The sequence below is a fragment of the Oryzias latipes genome, chromosome 17 (assembly GCF_002234675.1).
Source record: "Oryzias latipes chromosome 17, ASM223467v1".
Classification (NCBI taxonomy): Eukaryota; Metazoa; Chordata; class Actinopteri; order Beloniformes; family Adrianichthyidae; genus Oryzias; species Oryzias latipes.
In genome coordinates, this window is record NC_019875.2 from 25,510,130 (window position 1) to 25,530,399 (window position 20,270).

The 20,270-nt window shown below is 38.6% G+C and overlaps 1 protein-coding gene across 1 annotated transcript in view; it reads left to right on the top strand.

Moving 5' to 3' along the window:
* lama3 (laminin subunit alpha 3) overlaps positions 1 to 20,270 on the top strand; it is a 59,059-nt gene that overhangs the window by 9,588 nt on the left and 29,201 nt on the right. The window contains exons 3-19 of the mRNA XM_023964954.1: positions 3,813 to 3,930; positions 5,624 to 5,742; positions 5,820 to 5,990; positions 6,517 to 6,617; positions 8,206 to 8,321; positions 8,968 to 9,086; positions 10,417 to 10,507; positions 11,739 to 11,870; positions 12,718 to 12,768; positions 13,832 to 13,885; positions 14,812 to 14,967; positions 15,778 to 15,912; positions 16,456 to 16,590; positions 16,736 to 16,788; positions 17,126 to 17,225; positions 18,721 to 18,773; positions 18,903 to 19,008. Coding sequence (XP_023820722.1) covers positions 3,813 to 3,930; positions 5,624 to 5,742; positions 5,820 to 5,990; positions 6,517 to 6,617; positions 8,206 to 8,321; positions 8,968 to 9,086; positions 10,417 to 10,507; positions 11,739 to 11,870; positions 12,718 to 12,768; positions 13,832 to 13,885; positions 14,812 to 14,967; positions 15,778 to 15,912; positions 16,456 to 16,590; positions 16,736 to 16,788; positions 17,126 to 17,225; positions 18,721 to 18,773; positions 18,903 to 19,008 — 1,810 coding nt within the window. The remainder of the gene's footprint in view (positions 1 to 3,812; positions 3,931 to 5,623; positions 5,743 to 5,819; positions 5,991 to 6,516; positions 6,618 to 8,205; positions 8,322 to 8,967; positions 9,087 to 10,416; positions 10,508 to 11,738; positions 11,871 to 12,717; positions 12,769 to 13,831; positions 13,886 to 14,811; positions 14,968 to 15,777; positions 15,913 to 16,455; positions 16,591 to 16,735; positions 16,789 to 17,125; positions 17,226 to 18,720; positions 18,774 to 18,902; positions 19,009 to 20,270) is intronic.

A 20,270-nucleotide genomic window follows, 5' to 3' on the forward strand; every position in this document is an offset into this window, starting at 1 on the left:
TACATTTAAAGCTGTGGTTGGATCGTGCTTTAAAAAAACAAACAAACAAACAAAAACCTCATAAAACGTAATTCCTGTCTGATGGTTTTTTGTGACTGCAGTGGCACACTTAGGCTGACGTCTGCACACTCATCCACTTCATTTCCATCATTGTGTTTTGTTTTGTCTAAACAGTTTCTTTATTAGAAGAATACCTTGAGCACACTTTATTTAACCTTGTTTTGTTTTCTATTTTTGTGTTCAAAGTTGTAGATTGAGCTAAAACATATGCAGTTGAAGAAAGTATAATTTAATGTCAACTTTTATAAAAGATGAACATCTTTAATGATAGGTTTACATGCAGCGCTATGATGCAGATATAAACTGTTCATTTGGTTCTTCTTATGTTTTTTCATCTTTCAGCTACTTCTGCTGCAACAGGTTTTCAGCTGGAGTTGTTAGCCTTAGTTTTTCTGTATGGTCCAAAGAGGCAGCTAACAGTGAATCTGCTTCTTTTGCCGGGAAATGGTGGCCAGCTGTTGGTAGCACAGGATGAGGATGAACTGTGATTAAAAAAAAAAATCTTTTGATTTAAAGTTTTTTCTTTTCAACTTGTCCTGTACAGCAGCTTTGCAAACAGATCAGAGCTGAAAGCCTTTTGTGTTGGACAGAGTTTACTGTTACAGTAGGGAGTTATGAATCTTGTGACACACAATGTGCATATTTGTATAAACCCCTTTTGTATTTGAGGCTAAACTTTTTTTATTTTAAATCTGTTTGTATACATTTCTTGTTGGACCGGACAGAAAACAGAAAACAGAAAAAAAAAGGGAGAGTGTGATTTTTCTACTTATTGTTCCTAGTTGGTTAATCTTAGTTATACCATGGTCTGGATAAATACTAATTGATTGGCTGCATGGTGTACATTAAAAAGTGGTAATAGACACCTGTAAACCTTTACAAAGCATAATTTCAGGGGGAAAGTACACCTCTTACCGCTTGTTTTTGTCCAAATGTTGAAGTAAAAGTTTGTTTCAAAGAAACAAAGTCCACAAGTAGTTACTTTAGAAAGAAATATCCACCAATCATTGAATGGGTATTAATAAACAATTTATCTAATTAATGAATAGTAAAATTACTGCAGGGTGTGCGTTAAAAAGTGATAATCCACAGTAAAATAGAAGTTCCGGTCACATAGCTTAAATGTTCTATATCACTGTGCTGGCTTCTTTAAAACAACCTTTTGCTTCATTATCTGGACAAAAACAAGCGGTAAGAGGTGAACTTTCTCTCTGAACTGATGCTTTATCCATCGTGATCATCAGCGTATATACATATCGCTTTCCTCGAGGTCAGCACGTTCTCATGTTAGCTTGACAACTCGCCGCACGACCTTCGAAGTGTGCATTATCAGAAATTAAAGTTTCGCGTTGGACGGTTCAGGCTTCTATGGTGGCTAAATTTCTAAAAATGCCCACTTCGTCGGCCATCATCCCTTACATAATGGACGCCTTGTCGGGCGTTACCCCTTACTTATATTACACATGTGTCGTGAAGGTCTCATTTCCTTTCTTTTCAGGATTGTGTGCTCTTGTTTGATTTCCTTTTTGTGATGCATCTTGTTTCCCCGTCAGTCACTCCAGGCTCATGTTAACATCCAAAGCTGTCTTTAACATCCCTTGTGCTGTCCAAGGCGCTTCAACTGGAATGAATCAGTCAATCAATTAAAAGACAGTGTGCTGAATTTTTTTTCTTCACTGATTTATGATCTTCACTGGTGTCCATGGATTACATGAAATCCTCTTCACCCTTATCCACCTTTGTCATGGTAGGGAGAACACCACTAAGTAAGGGTGGGGTCAATATAGATAGCACAAGGGTTAATTTCTGTTAAAGTGTCTGATTTTCAGCTCTTCATGGGCAGGTATTCTGCTTTTATACCCTCTTTTGTTTCTTCATGGGTTTTGTTGTGTTGAAGTTGATTAAATGTTGAGGTTTCTGCCACCAAGCCTGGTCTCCTGCATTTTGGCTCCTGGTTCCCGACACACAGTCATTTTGTGTTTGCTGTTCTGTTTAGATTCCTCTTATATGGGCCCAACATTAGCATTTTTTGTAAATTAGATTTGTTAAAGATGACCTGTAGCTTCATGACCCGCTCAGTCTGTACTGATTAGTCATGTAATGAATGTTGTGTAGCTTTTCTGGGTGGATGAATACGTTCAGGAAAGCAGTGATGCAGAAATCATCACCAAATCCACTTCCTGGAGATCCCGCTGTCAGCGTTTTCTTTGCCTTTGAGCCCATGTTATTGAGGATCTGCTGTGTTTATCTCTTTAGCAGCAGCCAGTGTCAGAAGATTGTCGCTGCTGTGTTTTGGTCTTAGTTAGAGGTTCCCGAAAATTTCGGCAAGCTCTGCTTCTGGGCATTTGAATGAAAGGAGAATGTGACGCTATGTTTGGAATTTGAGACGAGTACACATCATGCCAGCCGGCACGTCTCTTGCCACCCCTGCCCTTTTTACCCTCCGCCTACCTCCTCCCCCTCAACCCTCCTTCAGTGTCATCACAGCCCGTGTGAACCAGATTTCCTCTTGGTCCTCAGCAGAACCAGCGAACTGATAGTTGGCAGCCTTTTGCTTCTATTCTTAGACTGCAGCCTCCTTTTGTCTGCGTAATTCCGCTTTTTTTTGTTGTTTGTTCTTTTTTTGCCAGTCGTGCATCCTGTTTAAGGTTGGTGGAAGGGTCCTCTGATTAATTTCACGACACACCCCATTCAGACTTCAGAGTAGAGGGCAGTTTAACTGTTTTTCTTGTACAAAGTGAACAAAAATACCCACTATGTTCTTTAAGTTTCAGCTCTACTTAAAGCACCCTGAGCCTCCGACTTTGATTGAATTGCAAACTGGTGGTCTTATTGGTGGTTATTAGGGGCTTTTAAAAGCCTGTTGCAAACAAGGCCAGAGCGTTTCTAGTTGGCCCTTGACCTCTCTCACAATCCATCAAACAGAGCTGTTTAAATGTGAAGATGCTGAATAATGGGGGGAGGAACTGATCCAGAATTGTCGCTTCTTTTTTACAATGGCTCCTCAGCCGTGACTTCTTTGCTGCCCTTTGCTTTAAAAAAAAACAAACCTTGCCTAATGTGAGGGAAGGCAGACGTCTACATTTTTTAAATGTGCACTGATCTTTTCATGAAGGTGTGGAGGGATGCTGGACGAGTGCAGGCCTGCCTGCATGGCCCTCAAAGTGAGACAGCTTGTGGAAATATCCTTTATTAAGACTGAGCTATGTGCTTCTGCTCCAGGCCTCAATTTGTCTTTTCTGTCCTGAAGGCAGGTACTCTGGCTGTGCGTATGTCTTCACAGTGTTAAACTGTTATGTTACTTTAGGGTCTTTAAACTGTGATTCAGTGTTGCAAAACGCGGTGGGTGTGGTTGGGTAAAGGTAAGGTGGTTTGTTGACACTGCGTGTGTCACGTGTAGGTTTTGTTTCCTAAAGGTTTCAACTCTGAGTCAAATCTTCTGCAGATCAAATGAGCAACACTTTTCCCTCTCAAAGGTTACTTTTCTTTGCACAAATTCTCACCAAGTAGAAGTTTTGAATCTTTTTTTTTTTTTTTACTTTAAATGTAAAAGAAAATAGAAGTAGAATTAGCTTATGCACAAGTTGTACTAAATGCACACAGACACTTTAGGCGGTCAATGATTAAGATGCAGAAGACAATCTGATCTCTGTCACAGGATGTGAAGACAAAAAGGGAACTAATTCTCAGAGTTCCAGTTCTTTTGTTGTGAGCGGTAATTACCAGGCCGCTCTTTGTGCTCTGATTTTCAGCTCTTCCACGTGGCGTACGTCCTCATCAAGTTTGCTAATTCTCCTCGTCCTGACCTGTGGGTGCTGGAGCGCTCTGTAGACAACGGGAGGACATTCACCCCGTGGCAGTTTTTTGCACGTAAGTTCGCAGGTGATTCGGAGTAGATGACTTTTTGTTTCAATTTGAGAGAAAACAAAACATCCTGTCCGTCCTGCCTCACACCTATACAGAACTATTTACCAGTTTGAGCTACAAACTAGATTATTAAAAGTTTTCTTTTATGATAAATCCTCCTGTTCATTTGTGCGACAAAACATCGAATTGGGGCTCAAAGCATGAAGAGGAAGGAAAACGACAAGTTAGATAACTTCAAGGGCAGGATGATTATTCTCATTTCTCATTAATTTATTTATAAAGCACCTTCCACCACCAGCCAAGGAAGCCCAAAGTGCTGTACACATGGAGAGCAAAACAAACAAGAATTAAAAGCATTAAACCAGATTAATTATTGGATGACTTTATTGCTATGATGGCAATCCAGTGTGTAGATCTAAAAAACACTTAAATACCAGGAAGTTGTTCATCTTTCAGCGTATCACACTTGCCACACTTTTACCCTGAATATTCCTGACACATCCCTGTATTTTATCCGGGCTGGGAACCAGCACAGGGGAACCCAGACTTGGGACATATTTAGGCAGTAGTAAGAAGGGTCTTTGCCCAAGGACCCACACTGGATGAAGCTCATTGAGCCCCCTGAGAAGTGAACTCTGGTTGCCCATGTGCTTCACAGAACAAATACACTGCTTAATCTTTTAGTATATTTTTTCACGTACATGAATTTCATCAACTGAAAGTATTCATCCTTTTTTTTCAGAACTGATTTATTGTGCAACTCTTCTTTACCTTTGTTTGACCTCTCGGTCATAAATCTGTCATCGATTTGCAATTAAATATAACATAGTTATTTTTGCTTTTGCCAAATTCTGATGTAATAACTAATACATCAGTCAGGTTACTGACATTTCCATTCACTTTGAATGTTCTCCTGTGAAATTTGACATTTACAGGGAGTATTAGACAAACAACTGCTCTTTGAATACTGTCTGCTCTCTCAGAAGATTCAATGAAAACCTGCAGATACACGCAAATCCAAGAAACTATATAAAAAAAACTATTTGCCAAAAATGACATCAAGTTTAAAGGTTTCTGCACTATCAGGCTCAACCTAAACTTAGTTTAAACAAGATCCAGATCTTAATCTACAGCAGTGAAGATATATAAGCTTGTTTATGTCAACATTTAAAGATAAAATGGATCAAAGTTGTATTAAAATCTGATTTTTTAAGGAACAAATTGATTTAAAATTAGGTTAATAATAACCTAACAATAGAATATTTCAGAAGGCAAAGTAAGAAAGTAAAACTAAGAAATAGCAATTTGAAATGACCACAAAATAAATTTAAGGCTTTCACTTTATTGATCTAATGTTTTTTTGGGTGACACATATCTAAATTAAGAAAGACAATGATTACGTATTTTTTGTTTAAAAAATTAAGCGACATTGACAATTGTTTTTTGAAAAATTGGTGAGATAATTCTATGAAATAGAATCAAGTTTCTCACACTCTCAGGCAAAAACTCTTCACAAAAATGAAACGTCTTTAAACAAGACGTTTCATTTTTGTGAAGCACTGAATCAGTGATTCTATGCATAAAGATGACAAAAAGTGAATGTTTCCTCAAAAGAATGGTTAAATATGAAGTTATGAAATACAGAAATCTAAAAATGTAAATAAAACAAACATGTAAAAGGATTTTTCTGTTACAGATTCAAAGCGGGAGTGTATTGAAAGGTTTGGAAAGCCTCCCAATGCTCGAGTATTAAAGGATGACGACCAGCTCTGCACCACAGAATACTCTCGGATCATCCCCTTAGAGAACGGAGAGGTGAAATGGGAATTACAGAGTGTCAGAAAAGTCATAGATATAAAAAAACAATGATTTTAATGCAAACTGCTGTCCAGATTGTCGTGTCTCTGATCAACGGCCGGCCCGGGTCCAAAAACTTTACCTACTCGCCGGTGCTGCAGCAGTTCACCAAAGCCACTAACATCCGCCTACGTTTCCTCCGAACCAGCACCCTGCTGGGGCACCTGATCTCTAAGGCCCAGAGAGACCCCAGCGTCACACGCAGGGTGAGACACAAATGCTACCACCTCACAAGGTGGTGTCATGCTGGCACCTGCCGATCTCCCATTTGGCCAAGCCGCACTCACTGTGTGGGCCTGCCAGCCCCTGTTGCTGACACAGTCACACTGCCTTGCTCACACATTCATCTCTCTGCAAACTTCATGCCAGATCAATCTGTCCAGCTGTCATGTGGATTCCCCTGGTTTGGAGAGGTCCGACAAGCTGCTTAAAGGACAAGATGGTCTAATATTAACAGAAAAGCAAAAGAAAACTCTTGATGCTTTTGTTGTTTTTGCAAAGCTGTGAGAATATTTAATGTTAAAGGAATTTAAAACAGCATTTTGTTTGAAATAGCTTTCTTTCTATTGCACTGATTCACCCAGTCTAAATTCTTCAGCTTATGGGACACGGTAGATGTTTGTCATGCATGACTCACATCTGTTGCAAGGTTTGTTCTGGTGTGGTTCATTTCTCCGTCAAGACAGTTTTCTCTCCTGACATGATGCCACGATTTTCTCTGTTTGCCGACAGTACTATTATAGCATCAAAGACATTAGCGTTGGGGGGCGCTGTGTTTGCCACGGACATGCACAGGTGTGCGGGGCAGGACGTAACCCAGGCAGCCCGAGCAGGTGAGTAATTCTGAGGGCAACCTTTGAAGAGTGACTTTTACTGTGGCTGAAGCAGGAAAAAAAATCGGTACTGTTCTTGGTTTTAGAGCAGTTAACTTGGGAAGTGAAATGTCAACCCTCAATGTCAGTCTCATTTATTCATTAACAGTGTTTTGCCACTGTTTAACTTCACAAATGTTTTGGTCTGTATAAAAATCAAGCAATAGAACTCTGCCACAAACTTGACCAGAATAAAAACATTTGTCTCAGAAAAACTTGTTCCATTATGGAGTCTAATATTTTATTTCCTGTGTAAAAACCTGTGAACCGTTTTAGCCTTCTGTATTTTGAGAAGCTAAAAAGTAAATTAAGGCAGAGAGCAGCATTGAATGGCCCAAAGGGGCAGCCCACTGGCCTTGCTGCCCCCTTTTGACCCACCCTACTGGCTAAGCGGCCCTTACTGTCGCCCTCTGCATAACCACCCTGGTCTGAGCTATATGGTACAAATTCATAAAAAAAAAAAAACACCTTTTTAAAAATAGCAGCTATTTTGTTGTCTATGTACTTTTTAGAAGAATCGGAAAAAGTAAATACCGTATTCTGATTTCTTTGGCAACAGAGGTCTTTGGTTAATGACGCCCGCATTCCAAATGTATGTCATATCATTTCGTTCAGCTTGAACAAACACAGTACTCCAGTAAAAAAATGTGTAAGCAACAGGGAAAAAGCACTTTGACAAGCTCGCCACGTCTTTAAAATCTAAAAACTTTAAAATTAAACTTAAAGTTAAAGTCCCATTAGCTATAAACACGTTTAACCCTAACCATAACCCGTAATCCTAAACTTAACCCTTTCTCTGGGTCAGCGCAGCCAAGAAAAAAAGTTCAGCACTGGCTGCATGTATTGGGAAAATAACGTGCAACTTGTCACTTTCTTTATGGCATTTCATTTTATTTGCTGTGAAAGGTAATTCAACAGTCTGCCTGTTCACTGGTGCAGTGTAGCGTAACTTAGAATGTAATTCAAAGCATTTATCATGGACTTATCAAAGTTTTTTTTTATTAAACTGCAGGGTCTGATACACACATTCGTTTTGTCATTCTGCACATTGTTCAAAAACTGTTGATTTGAAACCCAAAATATGTCACTTTTCACAGTTTCTTTATGGCTACAGACTGTCAGTCTGTGTCGTTTGTGGTCCCCATGCAAGACATAGTTTTTATCAGAAAGGGGGGGGGGGGGGGTCAAGGGCGGGACTACTCAGCTTAGCATCAACGGCCACGCCCATGTAGAGGAGATTTTGGAAACAGAGGCTTGAGATAAACATGAATCATGGCTTTTTAAGACATTTAGGTTGTGGAATTTTGGTTAAAATTGTCATAATCATAATTAAAACACCACTGGGAATGTTTTTGTTTTTTTTAACCTCTTGAGCATCGCATTGTGGGTTTTCTTTTCACTGTAGTTAATTCTGATTACCTAGAGCCCTGTGTCTACGAAAAAAAAAAAAGAAAAAGAAAAAGCATACAAGAGCTCGGGTCTCAAGAGGTTAATTGTCAAAGGTTACTTTAAATGAGTAAATAACGGTGTCACCTCTCCGATTCTTCAGACTCCAGTGTGAATGCCAACACAACACCTGCGGTGAATCGTGTGACCGCTGCTGCCCAGGCTTTAACCAGAAGCCATGGCGCGCTGCAACTGCTGACAGCCCCAATGAGTGTCGGCGTAAGTACAACACTTTACGCGATGTGTAAACAAAAGCACACACTCTGCCACTACACATGCTGCCGGCTCTTTGAGTTACGACCCTCAGAGAGGACTTTAGTGTCCTCTTGCATTTGAAATTGAAGCCCTATTGTGGATGCCCTCATATGGTATTGCAGTAGGCCCCAGTGAAGAGCTCTGAGGACATTCCTCATATGGTGTGTGATGAACAGCACTGCACTAGCTCCAGGGCATCTACGTTTTTGTCAGCTTACCTAGCTTGTCATTTGGCTCTCTAGGCTGCGCCTCTGCCTGATCGCTTTGGACTGATGACAAATGTTCTTCCCCTGATCTGTGACCTGGCAGCAGGCACTGCAACACAAAAGACAGAGGACGACTTGTAATCCTTTCATGGCACCCGTGCAGAGGAAATACATCTTAACCATTCATAAACTTTGATAAATAAGACACTGGGGTGGTATACAGGAAGAGGATATGTCCTTGTGTTTAACTTGGATTTTAGAGTTTCTATTTCATCTTAACAAGAAGCTGAAGGAGCTTAAATGCAGATTCGGGAGTCAAAGATAATTAACTAAAATTAACAAAATTGAATTACTGTGTGTGCATCTGTGTGTGTGCGTGTCTGTCTTGGGGTTTTCCACTTTAGCCTGCCAGTGTTTCTCCCATGCCTCTGACTGTTATTATGACCCGGAGGTGGAAAGGAGGGGAGCAAGTTTAGACACCTTCGGCAGGTACAGCGGAGGGGGAGTGTGCGTCGACTGCCAGGTATGAAATACTTCTCAAGTCTAAACTGATTCTATTGAGCAAAATTGTGTGTTTTTGTGGATGTAAGGGGCATCAAAATTCAACACGCTGTGTTTCTTTCTCATTAAAGCAGTCTTTGGAGACTGAAATTAGCTTCCATCTCCACATAAATTTAATTATTTTTACATTACATTTGAATTTTAATAAAAAATAATTTCAAAAAAATGTTTTTACCAAAGCAAAGTTCAATTGAGTGACATGTTAAGATTGGTTCTTCTGAAATGCCTGGATGAATCTTCCCAAAACATAAAGGAATGATAGAATAATTGAATGTTGCAGCTGTGGCGCTGAGGTGCAGTGGTCTGCCTCCGATGGAAATATCACAGGTTCAGCTCCCATGTTGACTGCCTATGTGTCTTTGAGCATCACCACATTGCTTGTTGACCTAAATGACGATAGAAAAATATGACACGTGTCAACAATTATTTTTTTTTTTAAAACAGTCTTAAATGATCTAAAACTGATGTAATGTTACATTACAAACATTTATAAAACAGAAAAAGCAAAATCTTCATCATATAAGCATTCTAATAGACAAGGATAATCTTCTTCAGTATAAAATAGCTGATATCATACATATGTGATTAGAAGTATGCATCTTTAAATACTAAATACAGTTAGTTTATTATTTTATAGGAGCATCTTTAGGGTGCGTTTGTCTGGGAGAATTTAGAGATTATAAAGCTGCATTCTGATTCTATAAATCAATATTTTTGTGGTTAGATGTAGGCCTTAGTTTAACAAAAATCATTTAGTGGTTTAAACTGATCCTCCCTCACAGTGTAAGATTGATTCACGAAATCCATGGATTGCCTTTAAAGTAATTTAAAGTTTTTTTCTTTTTTGGAAAGTTAAAAAACTTTAATGTAATTTCAGCTCAATTATTTACCATTTCAAATAGTCATTCAATAGTCATTTCATTTCCAAACCTTGAAGTTAAGTTAAATTAAACAGTTGAGCTGTATCAAAATGACAATTGAACCTGTAAACATGAACTGAATCGATTCATAAACCTGACAGTGATATCCAATCCTAGTTAAGCTGACCTCCCTCTGCCGTCACCACATTGTTTAAATCCCCACTTTTACGCCACTTTTTTAATTGTAGTTATTTTAGTTCTATACTAACATTGCATATAGCGCCACATAATATACATCCCAGCTGTGGAAACATTGGGATGGCAATCTGTCTGATCTTTATGGGTTTATGTGTGTCTTTTGTATGTTTTCTGTTATAAACGAGTCTGCAATAAAGTTTATTTATCTATTTACAACTTTGTCTGTTCTTTTAGCACAACACTGCTGGGGTGAACTGTGAAAGATGCGCTGAAGGTTTCTTTAGACCTTACGACGTACCCCCCGAGTCTCACACTGGGTGCATATGTGAGTCAAACTCTTGTCTTTGGTCTTTTGATCATGTGCAATATAAAACTACAACTTTTTCCTAATTTTTCTTTTTTGTAACTTTGCTTGAAAACATTTCAAATGTTGCCAAACTTCTGTGCTGTGAGTGATACTAGCAAATATTGATAGATTTGGTTTTATTTGTCTTAAACATAATACTTTTATTTAAATTTGTTTCTGGATATAGATAAAATAAAGGTTTTTGTTTGTGTAACAATTGTAGTATCAAAACAAGAAGCAGGATTCGCTTTGAGTCTGTAAAAGTGCTGTTGGATATTCTGACATCTCCTTTTCTCATCGCAGTTTGAAGGGTTTTATTAAACTTGAGAAACTGGAGAAGCATCTTGAATCTGTTGTTTTTACGCAGAATTTTTCGCTAAAAACATAATTGAAAATCATGTTAAAATAAAAATAACAAGCTTAAAAGAAAAGGATCCAGAAACAGGTTGGTGGCAACTTGGTTTAGAAACAGAAAATGTGACTGATATTCACAACTGCTAAAACATAAAGAATCCATGTAAAACAATGGGACAGGAAGTGAAATAAACACAATTAAAATCAAGAAAACTCAGAAATTAGGGTAAAACAAATAGAAGCTAAGAATATGATATTATTAATTAAAAAACCAAGAGGGTGGAAAAAAAAGTACAAAATACTGTTAGAAATATTGAAACAGAGACAGAGCATACATTTATTGGATTGTAAACAGTATAAAATGAAGGCTTTGGCTTGTTTGCTTTTCGAAACAGTCTTCAGCACTTTGCCGCAGACCACCCACTCATTCTTTGTTAGGGATAATGCATGATAGGCATTTCCGGAAAATGTTGTGTTTTGCCCTTTGGGTATTCCATAAATTGACTCTTACTTTGTTTTGTAATATTTGGCATAAGCATCTTACCACTAAGGTTTCATTGTTGTGTTGTATCAGTGAGACAAAAAGGGATCCAGCACAACGTTGTCACTGCCCCCAGAGCTTATATCATTACTTACTGTACTCGACAACTGTTTACATTATTTTAATGCTCCCTGGCTGTTTCTTGTGATATAAATAGCTGGCAGTTGTGTTCGGATGCTGTAAGGTAGTTAACAAGTAAAGGAATCCAAACATTCAGTTTAGCCACTCGTACAGCCTCTCACCCTTCCTACTAAGCCATAAAAATATGATTTTTTTCTTCTTTTTATAATCACTTTATTGCACACTTTTCACTAGCTTGTAGCTGCGATGACAGAACCGCCAGCGGCTGTGAAATGGGGTCTGGAAGATGTGTCTGCAGGCCGCAGTTTGCAGGAGAAAACTGCGACCGCTGTGCTGATGGATACTATCTCTACCCCCAGTGCATTTGTAAGTTGGTTTTATGTAAATCTTCGATATACGTTCTGTTCATTAACATCAGTGCATGCATCAAGGTTAGAATACTTTTGATTTAAGTAAAAAACATTATTAAGCAAATGTTTTGACCCTCCTGAGCTATAATGTTTCATACGATGAAGTGCAGTTTAACTGTCATTTATCAGTAAAAGATTTATGGCTACAGTTTAGCAAATTGTTTTCCTTAACTAGACTCAACATGTCAAACATTTGGGTATCAGAGGAGTCTTCCTCACAGTAGTTTGGGTTTAGGGTTACAGTGCTCGTTTCTTACAAACACATGATGATAGGGCTTTTTTTTTAAAGTTTTGTTATGAAAGTAGCACAAGCAGATAAAGAGGAAACACCTTGAATAGCAAGTCATGGCCACCACAATAAAAGTCAAAATAAAGTTATCGGTTGAAGCCTAAATGTTTAAATCTTGAGCTCTGCGAGGCAAATGTTTAAGATCAGGAGAAGCTAGGGGTGGATGAAGAGGACACAAACTACTCTTCGGTCTGTAAAAAACAAAACAAAAACTTGAAGCTTATTAAAGATCCATTATACAGTTTTCTCAATGTAGCCTACAAGCAGAAATGAATTATAGCAAACATGGATGCGACTCACACCACACATTTGAGCTGCATTTCTCACGTGGACGTGAAGAAGTCAGTTTTCCAAATCTTCAAATGAAGAGAAGCTCTTGTGAGTTTTATTAAGTAGATTTAATTTCTTTGGTAAACCCAGTCCCCTCCAAACATAATTAAAGTTTGAGGTTTTATGCAATGTCAGGTTTTTTATGACTGGAGGTTTTGATTTCATCCCCCTTTTGTGTAATCAGCATACCCAGTGCGCCTGACAACCACCGAGTCTCCTGCAGGTCCTATTGTGGGTAAGTAAAGGAAAAAAAAAACAATAAAAAAAACAATATATATATATATATATATTTATATGACAGAGTTTTAGGGCCAGTTCACAGTCGTAAATTTGTGAGAAAAATTCTCAAAACTTTGGTGTTTTTTCCTCATTAATCTATTACTTTTTTTCGCGTAAATTTACAAGTTTTTTCTCTCTAGTAAATTTACGACTTAAATCTCGTAAATCTGCAAGAAAAAAAGTAACATATTAACGAGGAAAAAACACCAAAATGTTTATTGGAGCCTAGCTTGAAGATGAAAGATGGGGAGCATTTTGTGAAGCTTTATTTCCAAATAGGTTTCAAAAACAAAGAAATTGTGAACCTTTTGACGACTCAAAATCCAATTATTGTCAGTGTAGACGGCTTTCTGGGTTCGGTGTCGGTAAAACGGTGTTTCATATGTATAGGTAGCTCAGAGACACGTTTGGGTGTTAAGGACCTCTCCTTTATTGTTCTTTTCATTCACATACCCTGAAGTCCATTTGTCTCATACGTCATGAAGCTGTCATGCGCAGAACACAAATGTGTAAGCAGTTACATACGCCCCCTCCTCATGATGAAATGTCTCGTTTCAACATAAAACAAACAAAGATGAATGAAAATAGTCTGTTATATTAGCATTCGAACGTTGAAAGTTCCAAAAAGTGCTGCTCCTCAGACGGAAGCATCACACAGTGTTAGAGATCTTGGTTTCATGGAGGTAGAAAGGATTGAAGTGGACAGCTGCAGGGACACCGATGTCTTCATCAACGGGCTGCAGATCCTGCAAGCCGCCCATTAATGAATAAAACATTAATAAATCGTAAATCAAACAAATGAGCTTCCAAACATTTTGAACCTTATTAATTCATCTTACCTGTTCAATTAAGTTTAGTCTGTCTGCTCTGCTGCTGCGTGGCATTCACTTGCTGCTCTGTATGCTCACTTCCACTTAATCTCGTAATTTGATTTATTTATTTACTTTTGGTGGCCCTAAAACTCAGTTGTATTGATTTAACCATAAACTACATGTTAAAATATTTTTTTCTGTGTTTAGAGCCTACTGCCTGTCCTTTAGGCTACTTCGACTCTCCCAACTGTCAGCGTAAGTGTGCGACATCATAACTGTTCTGCTCTTTTATTTAGAATTAATTTGACCCACCTAAAACTTGCAGTCAAGCGCCACATAAGGTTCCTTTAAATCTGACAATGTTTGCATTTGGTTCAACGTTAAGAACATGCAGGAGGTCCGTCGCCTAAAGGCTTAAAGCGTATGTGTGAGGTCATGTTTGAAGGCCTTTGAAAGCTGGTATTTGTTATGTTTGTGTTTGCTGGGATGGTTGGAATACTGGCTTAATGCATGCAGTTGTTCAGCATAGCAGCTCAATGGTCCACAACCATCTAATCCCCTGCTGGGGAATTAAGTGCTCCCTGATCTCTCATGATAGCAGTAGTTATTTGGAATGGTTCAGTAAGAACTGACCCATCTAATATTAGTTATGGCCCCCATTTCTAAATTCCCTTTTCTGGTTTTATACTTAGCTGGGAGAGCCTTTATTGGCAGCAAAGAATTTCCATCCAAAGTAGAGGTTAAGCTCTTTTTTTTTTTTTTAGAGAATGTAGATAAACAAAGTTTTTCTTGTAACAAGGTCAAATGTATTTTTTTTTTTTTTTTTGCTGTGAGCTTGTTAAGACAGATTTTCATCAGCAGCTCTCACAAAGCTGATTTGGCTGTTTTGAATCTGCTTAGTGGCCAAAAGAAGGCTGGGAGTCGCTCTGCTAACCGCTGGGCTTGTGCCAAGTCTGTTCACATACCAGCAGCAGTAGGTGAGGCCTGGCGTGATGTGGCTACCGGTCCAGTTGTGCCACTGTGTGCCACCATGTGAGAGTAGCTCAACTGCTGCAAATATTTGCTATCCTTTGCTGTCTGAAAGGCCCAAAAGAAGCAACATAACAGCTCCATGCTCTGCAGTGCTGCGACCTGAAAGTCTCCAGGGAAAGATGCACCTGTTTTGTTTTTGTTGCTGGAATAACAATCTTCTTTTTGTCTGTGTACAGCTTGCAGCTGTGATTACAGAGGGACGGTGTCTAGGGTCTGCGATGCTTCAGGGCGCTGTCTGTGCCGGGAGGGGGTGGACGGGGAGCGGTGTGACCGCTGCCGACGTGGATATTATTCTTTCCCAAACTGCCAGGGTGAGAAAAAAAAACTGTCTGTTGATATGCATATGAAAGAACCAAAAAGTGATGACTTTTATTATGAAAGGCAAAGCCACAAAACATTTAACAAAAAAGGAAGTAATCACAGAATGTGTTTGAATGTGGAAACATTGCTTTAGCCACATTAAATGTGTGTTTTTTAGCTTATTGTTTTAAATAAATCAAATAAATGCTTTTATATCATTTCTATTTGCGGTTCCTAATCATTGATCATTTGTGGATTATTTTGTTTTATATGCACTACTAAAAAATAGTATTTGTGGCGTTCATTTATGCTTTACAGTAAATGCATATACCAATGAAAATCCTATATTTAAAAAAGTTTTATGTTTTTTTTAAAACTATTTATTTGTTTTAAGATTGCATTTGTTTTCATTATATCTGTCAAATATTTAAAATCTATTATGATAAAAAAAATGTTTGAGTTTAGCTTTAAATATTCATTCCAATGAAAATTGTGTTTTTTGTGTTTTTAACATTTTGCTGATGATGGAGCGGTTGAGGTTGCTTTCCGCCAACAGCCTCACCCGCAACTCGGAGCCAGATTTCTAATGAACATCTCCCGCTCTGCAGAAAAACTATGTCCTAGAAAACGACCCCGATTTTTTATTTTGGCTAAAAACAGCAAAATCACAACTAAAAGGCAAATTAAAAGATGTTTGGAGAGGATCTCTAACTGTTTGAGGTCCTCTATTATTTAGTCCCCCACACCAACCAGAAGCATCAAAGTGTTCTGAGGACGGTCTTGAAACTACACGTCTTCTGATTCTTGGTTTCCCGCTTTAGTGTGCCGCTGTAACTGGGCTAGTGTGTCTGAAAGTCTGTGTGATCCAAGCGGCCGGTGCCTTTGCCTCCCAAATTTCACCGGCCTGGAGTGTGATGAGTGTGCTCCTGGTTTCTACGGATTTCCGGACTGCGCTGGTGAGTGGCTGTGATTTCTGCACCCGGGTGCAGCTTCTGTGTTCCTCTGTGTTCTTCTGTTCTTTGCTGTGGCCTCTTCTCATGACACTGGAGCATATAATCCTCACTCTCCCACAGAGTCCTGAAGTCCCACTATATCAAATAGACAAGTTTTCTTTCTTTTTTTAGTGCAATAAGTGGGCCACACAGAAAACTCAATTGTTGGCCTGCTTTGCCAAAAATGGGCATCTGGAACTCACGTAACCCTTGTGCTATCCTAGGCACTTAAACACCGGGAGTTGGGTCATCTAGACCTACTAAAGAGTGCGCTGAACCCTTTTTCTTCAATGATTTGTGAACCTCACTGGTGTCCATGGATTACATGAAATCTTCCCACCTTTATCCACCTTTGTCATGGTAATGAGAACACGTCAATGTAACGGTGGGGTCATCTAAGATAGCACAAGGGTCAAATAAATCACATTCCTAGTCACCCTAAAAGAAAAGATCCTGTCGTGGTTTTTCATTTTAGGTTTCATCAACTTAACTCATTTCTGTCTCCAGCCTGCCAGTGTTCACAAAAGGGCTCATACGACACCATTTGTAACCCCACATCGGGTCAGTGCCTCTGTCTCCCAGGTGTGGTGGGTCAGCAGTGTGACCAGTGTGCCTCTGGACTGAGTTTCCCTCAGTGCTCAGGTGAGATTGGTGGACAGATCTGCTGGACACTAAAGTTAAAGCTGATAAAGTGGATTTCTGTAGCACTTGTCAATAATTTTTTTAGGTTTTATTTAATAATATAAGTATTATTTGTCTTTGTTTCCTGTTTTATTTCATTTACCAGAAGCCATCCGTGGATGCAACATAGCAGGAACAGAAATCTCGGATCCCCAAATGGTAGATGAACTTAACTCTCCCGTTGCCTTGGCTACAGCTCGCTCAGCCCTTTTGTGGCCTTAGTTATAAAAATAGTTAACACTCAATATGGGTGAGGATTCACATGAGCTAACAGCCTTGCTGATAATGCAGCTGAACTTTGGCCAACTTATTTAACTGAAACAAGAACGTGCTTTTCCTGTGAAACGTGAAGGTAATTAAAAAAGAAATAAAAAACACTTGCTGGGTCTTTAAAGAGGAAGCAAGAATATCTCGATGAGGTGATTCTAATAATTTCATTAGGTCTACAGTCTTGCTAGAATCTGATTTATCTGATGGTCATTGTCTGCTGTTACAGGGCTCCTGCCGCTGCCTTCCAAACGTAGAGGGACCTCTTTGTGACAGGTGTAAACAGCTGTACTGGAACCTGGCAACGGACAACCCTCATGGATGCACAGGTTAGTGAGCAGGAATCAGTAAAAAACTTACAAGAGTGCAAACCAAACACAATTTAGTGCAAACCCAAGTGCTGAAGAAAGCAATATAAAGATTAAAAATACTGGAAAGGACAAAAACACAAACTCATTTCTGAAATAGACAAATTATTATTATCATTTATGTTTTTGATGTTGTTAAATATCAAGAAGTACAAGGATACTAAGCAAAGTTAATTATTTTCTTGATTATAATATTATGTATAGTGTGTAGTAGTACTGCCCTACCACAACTATGGTATTGAGGTATGAGGAAACGTCAACAAAATCACACCACAGCCACTACACATGCTACAAACCAAGCCATTAGAATAATTCACAAAGTGGGTTCATATGAACACACCAGCATTTTATAAATTCAAATTACTAAAGGTTAGGGATATAATAAAATATAATGCAATGCCAAGAATTCATAAAATGACTATAATAGCTACTTCCATGAAATACAAAAACGGTGTCTGGAAAAAGAAGGAGAAGATTTACTAAGAAAGAGAAAATGACATCAAACAACCTAGTAGTGTTAGGTTGTTTTTTTAACTTTCGGCGTATGCCACAGCCAATCAGCTTTCACTAAGTCGCACAGGTGGCGTGGTAGAGAATGACACAACCCCGTGTTTTATCCGGGCTGGGAATACGGCACAGGGGGGACCCAGACGTGGCCCCGCCCCTGTGGCTACATAGTTAGGCAGTATCGTGACGAGTCCCAGACTGGATGAAGCTCATCGCACCAACTTGTGTGAGAAAAAACAAAAAAGTTCTATGTTCTCTGTTTATTATCTAAAACTATAAGATATAAGATCATAAATAAAAAGATTTAAAATAAACAAACTGATTTTATTCGCTCTTCCTTTTTCTCTTCTAAATGTAAAGTTGCCTGAAATGCTCTGGAGAAGTACCAAAATTATTCTTGGCTCCATTTACTCTGAGAATATGTCAACAAATCCCTGTCAGCGGGGCCAGATCTGCTTTCTTGTCCCTCAGGGAAAACTGAAGAACAACGCGTTACTCAGCCCAAACTTCAAGTGTGACATTTCATTCCCTGACTCCACAATAATAATAAGAACTGCGTGCATCTTCAAAACAGCACCCTTCTTCTTTGTCCTTTATCCTATTCATCTGAAAACATTAATATGAGAATAAAAAGGCTTGGGATAGGACTCCAGGCTTTCCCCGGGTAACAATGTTATGTTACAGTCGTCTTCTAAAGCAAGAATGTTATCGCTGCCACGCTTACTGAGTACAGAAGAGGGGGAACAAGCGCTTTTAATATGTCAAGAATGCCTCTGGGCTAGTGTGGCCAGACATACAGAGATTTTTTTTCCTCTTTTGAGTGTGTACTAAGCTGTGGCTACAGGACCCTTTTTGTCTTTGATGTGCAGAACCCCTGTAATCAGAGTCTATTCACTGCAGATCCCGTGTTACGTTTCTATAACCCCTCGATGTGTTTTTCTCATACCAGAGTGTCATTGCGATCTGAAAGGGACGCTGAGCGGTGTTGGGGAATGTGAACAGGTATTTTCCGTTTGCATTCTTGTTGATTTTACTCATCGCTGGGAATCACTGCACTTTTTTGAAATTTTATTATTATTATTCTTGTTTTGTCAGCCCGTTTGTAACATTGCTCTTTCTGTGTTTGAGCAGAAAAGCGGGCAGTGCCATTGCAAGCCTCATGTGTGCGGCCATGCCTGTGACTCCTGCAAGGAAGGATACTTCCTGATGCAGAAGAAAGATTATTTTGGATGTGAAAGTAAGAGGTTTTTATTTGATATACAATAAATATGCTAATTAAACAAAATGCTGGAAAAATGGCAAAAATTGCTTTTCTTTTTTAGACTTTAAGAGACATCAAGCATTGTGCCTTAGTTAGGAGAAAAATAAATGCGTGAAACTTCTCATTGCAACGCCTGCACAATGTCAATAAGATATCTGAATCACCCACTGAACCAGTCTAAAAACAAGTTTTTCTGCTACAGAATCCTCAAAAAATTATGGCTTCAAATACTAAAAAAAGGCTTCAAATACTATAAAAGTGCAGATAAACGAAGGTCATGTAAAAGTGACAGGTGAAATTCACTGTTTGGCTAAACCGAGCTGTGACCAGGCACTGAGAAATGATGCATATAGGAGGAAAAACCTTGTGAATGAAACATCAGCGAGGATCTGACATGGAACAAAGAAAACACTGGGCTGCAAATGCACTGATGACAAGATGCAGCTGTGGCACAGTATCTGTAAACGCAGGTGTGAACATTGGCAGGAAGCAAAGCAGAACAGAAAGAATAAGGATGATTTTTTGCCAAGGAAGACAGGGAAATCTAACAGGACATGAAAAGAGTAGTGAACAGGAAATTTCATCCTATGGACTTCAAACGTTGACCTGGAAAGCAGTCCTGTCGTCCATGTACATCAACTATGAAAACAGTCTGTCATCCGACAGCTGCTCAGGGTTTTAGTGGAAGCTCATAAATTCTGTGACTGTGTTAGACCTGCACAAATAGGCGGTAGTGGTGGTTAAATACCAGCTTTATATGTTTCACAAGCACCAACCAATATGTAATAAACCTGTCAGCACAAAACCTGAAATAATTCCTCTTAAATTTGACAAATTCTTGATTTTTAGCCATTATGATAGTAATATTAATAACAGAATATCAAAATCTAGTTGGATTTTAGACAATTGATTGTAAAATAAGTAATTTAAACATGTAAATAGTTACACTTTTTAAATACTAAAAAACATCTTTATTTTTTAATTGAAAACTGGAAAGGCTTGGCTAATTCGTTACAGAAGACCATTTTTTTTTTTAAATGCAAACACTGATGTTATTTTTTTCTTCTTTTTAAATTTCTTCATCAATTACATTTAGTCTTTTTGTTGTTTTTTGGACTAATTTCACTGCCCTGTCCCTTTTTATTTGTATTTTTTTAACTAAAAGTAAAAGTAATTTATTTGGGTTTTTATTATTTTTCTTTCTTTAAACCTTTAAAATCAGATTTTGTTTCCCCCCC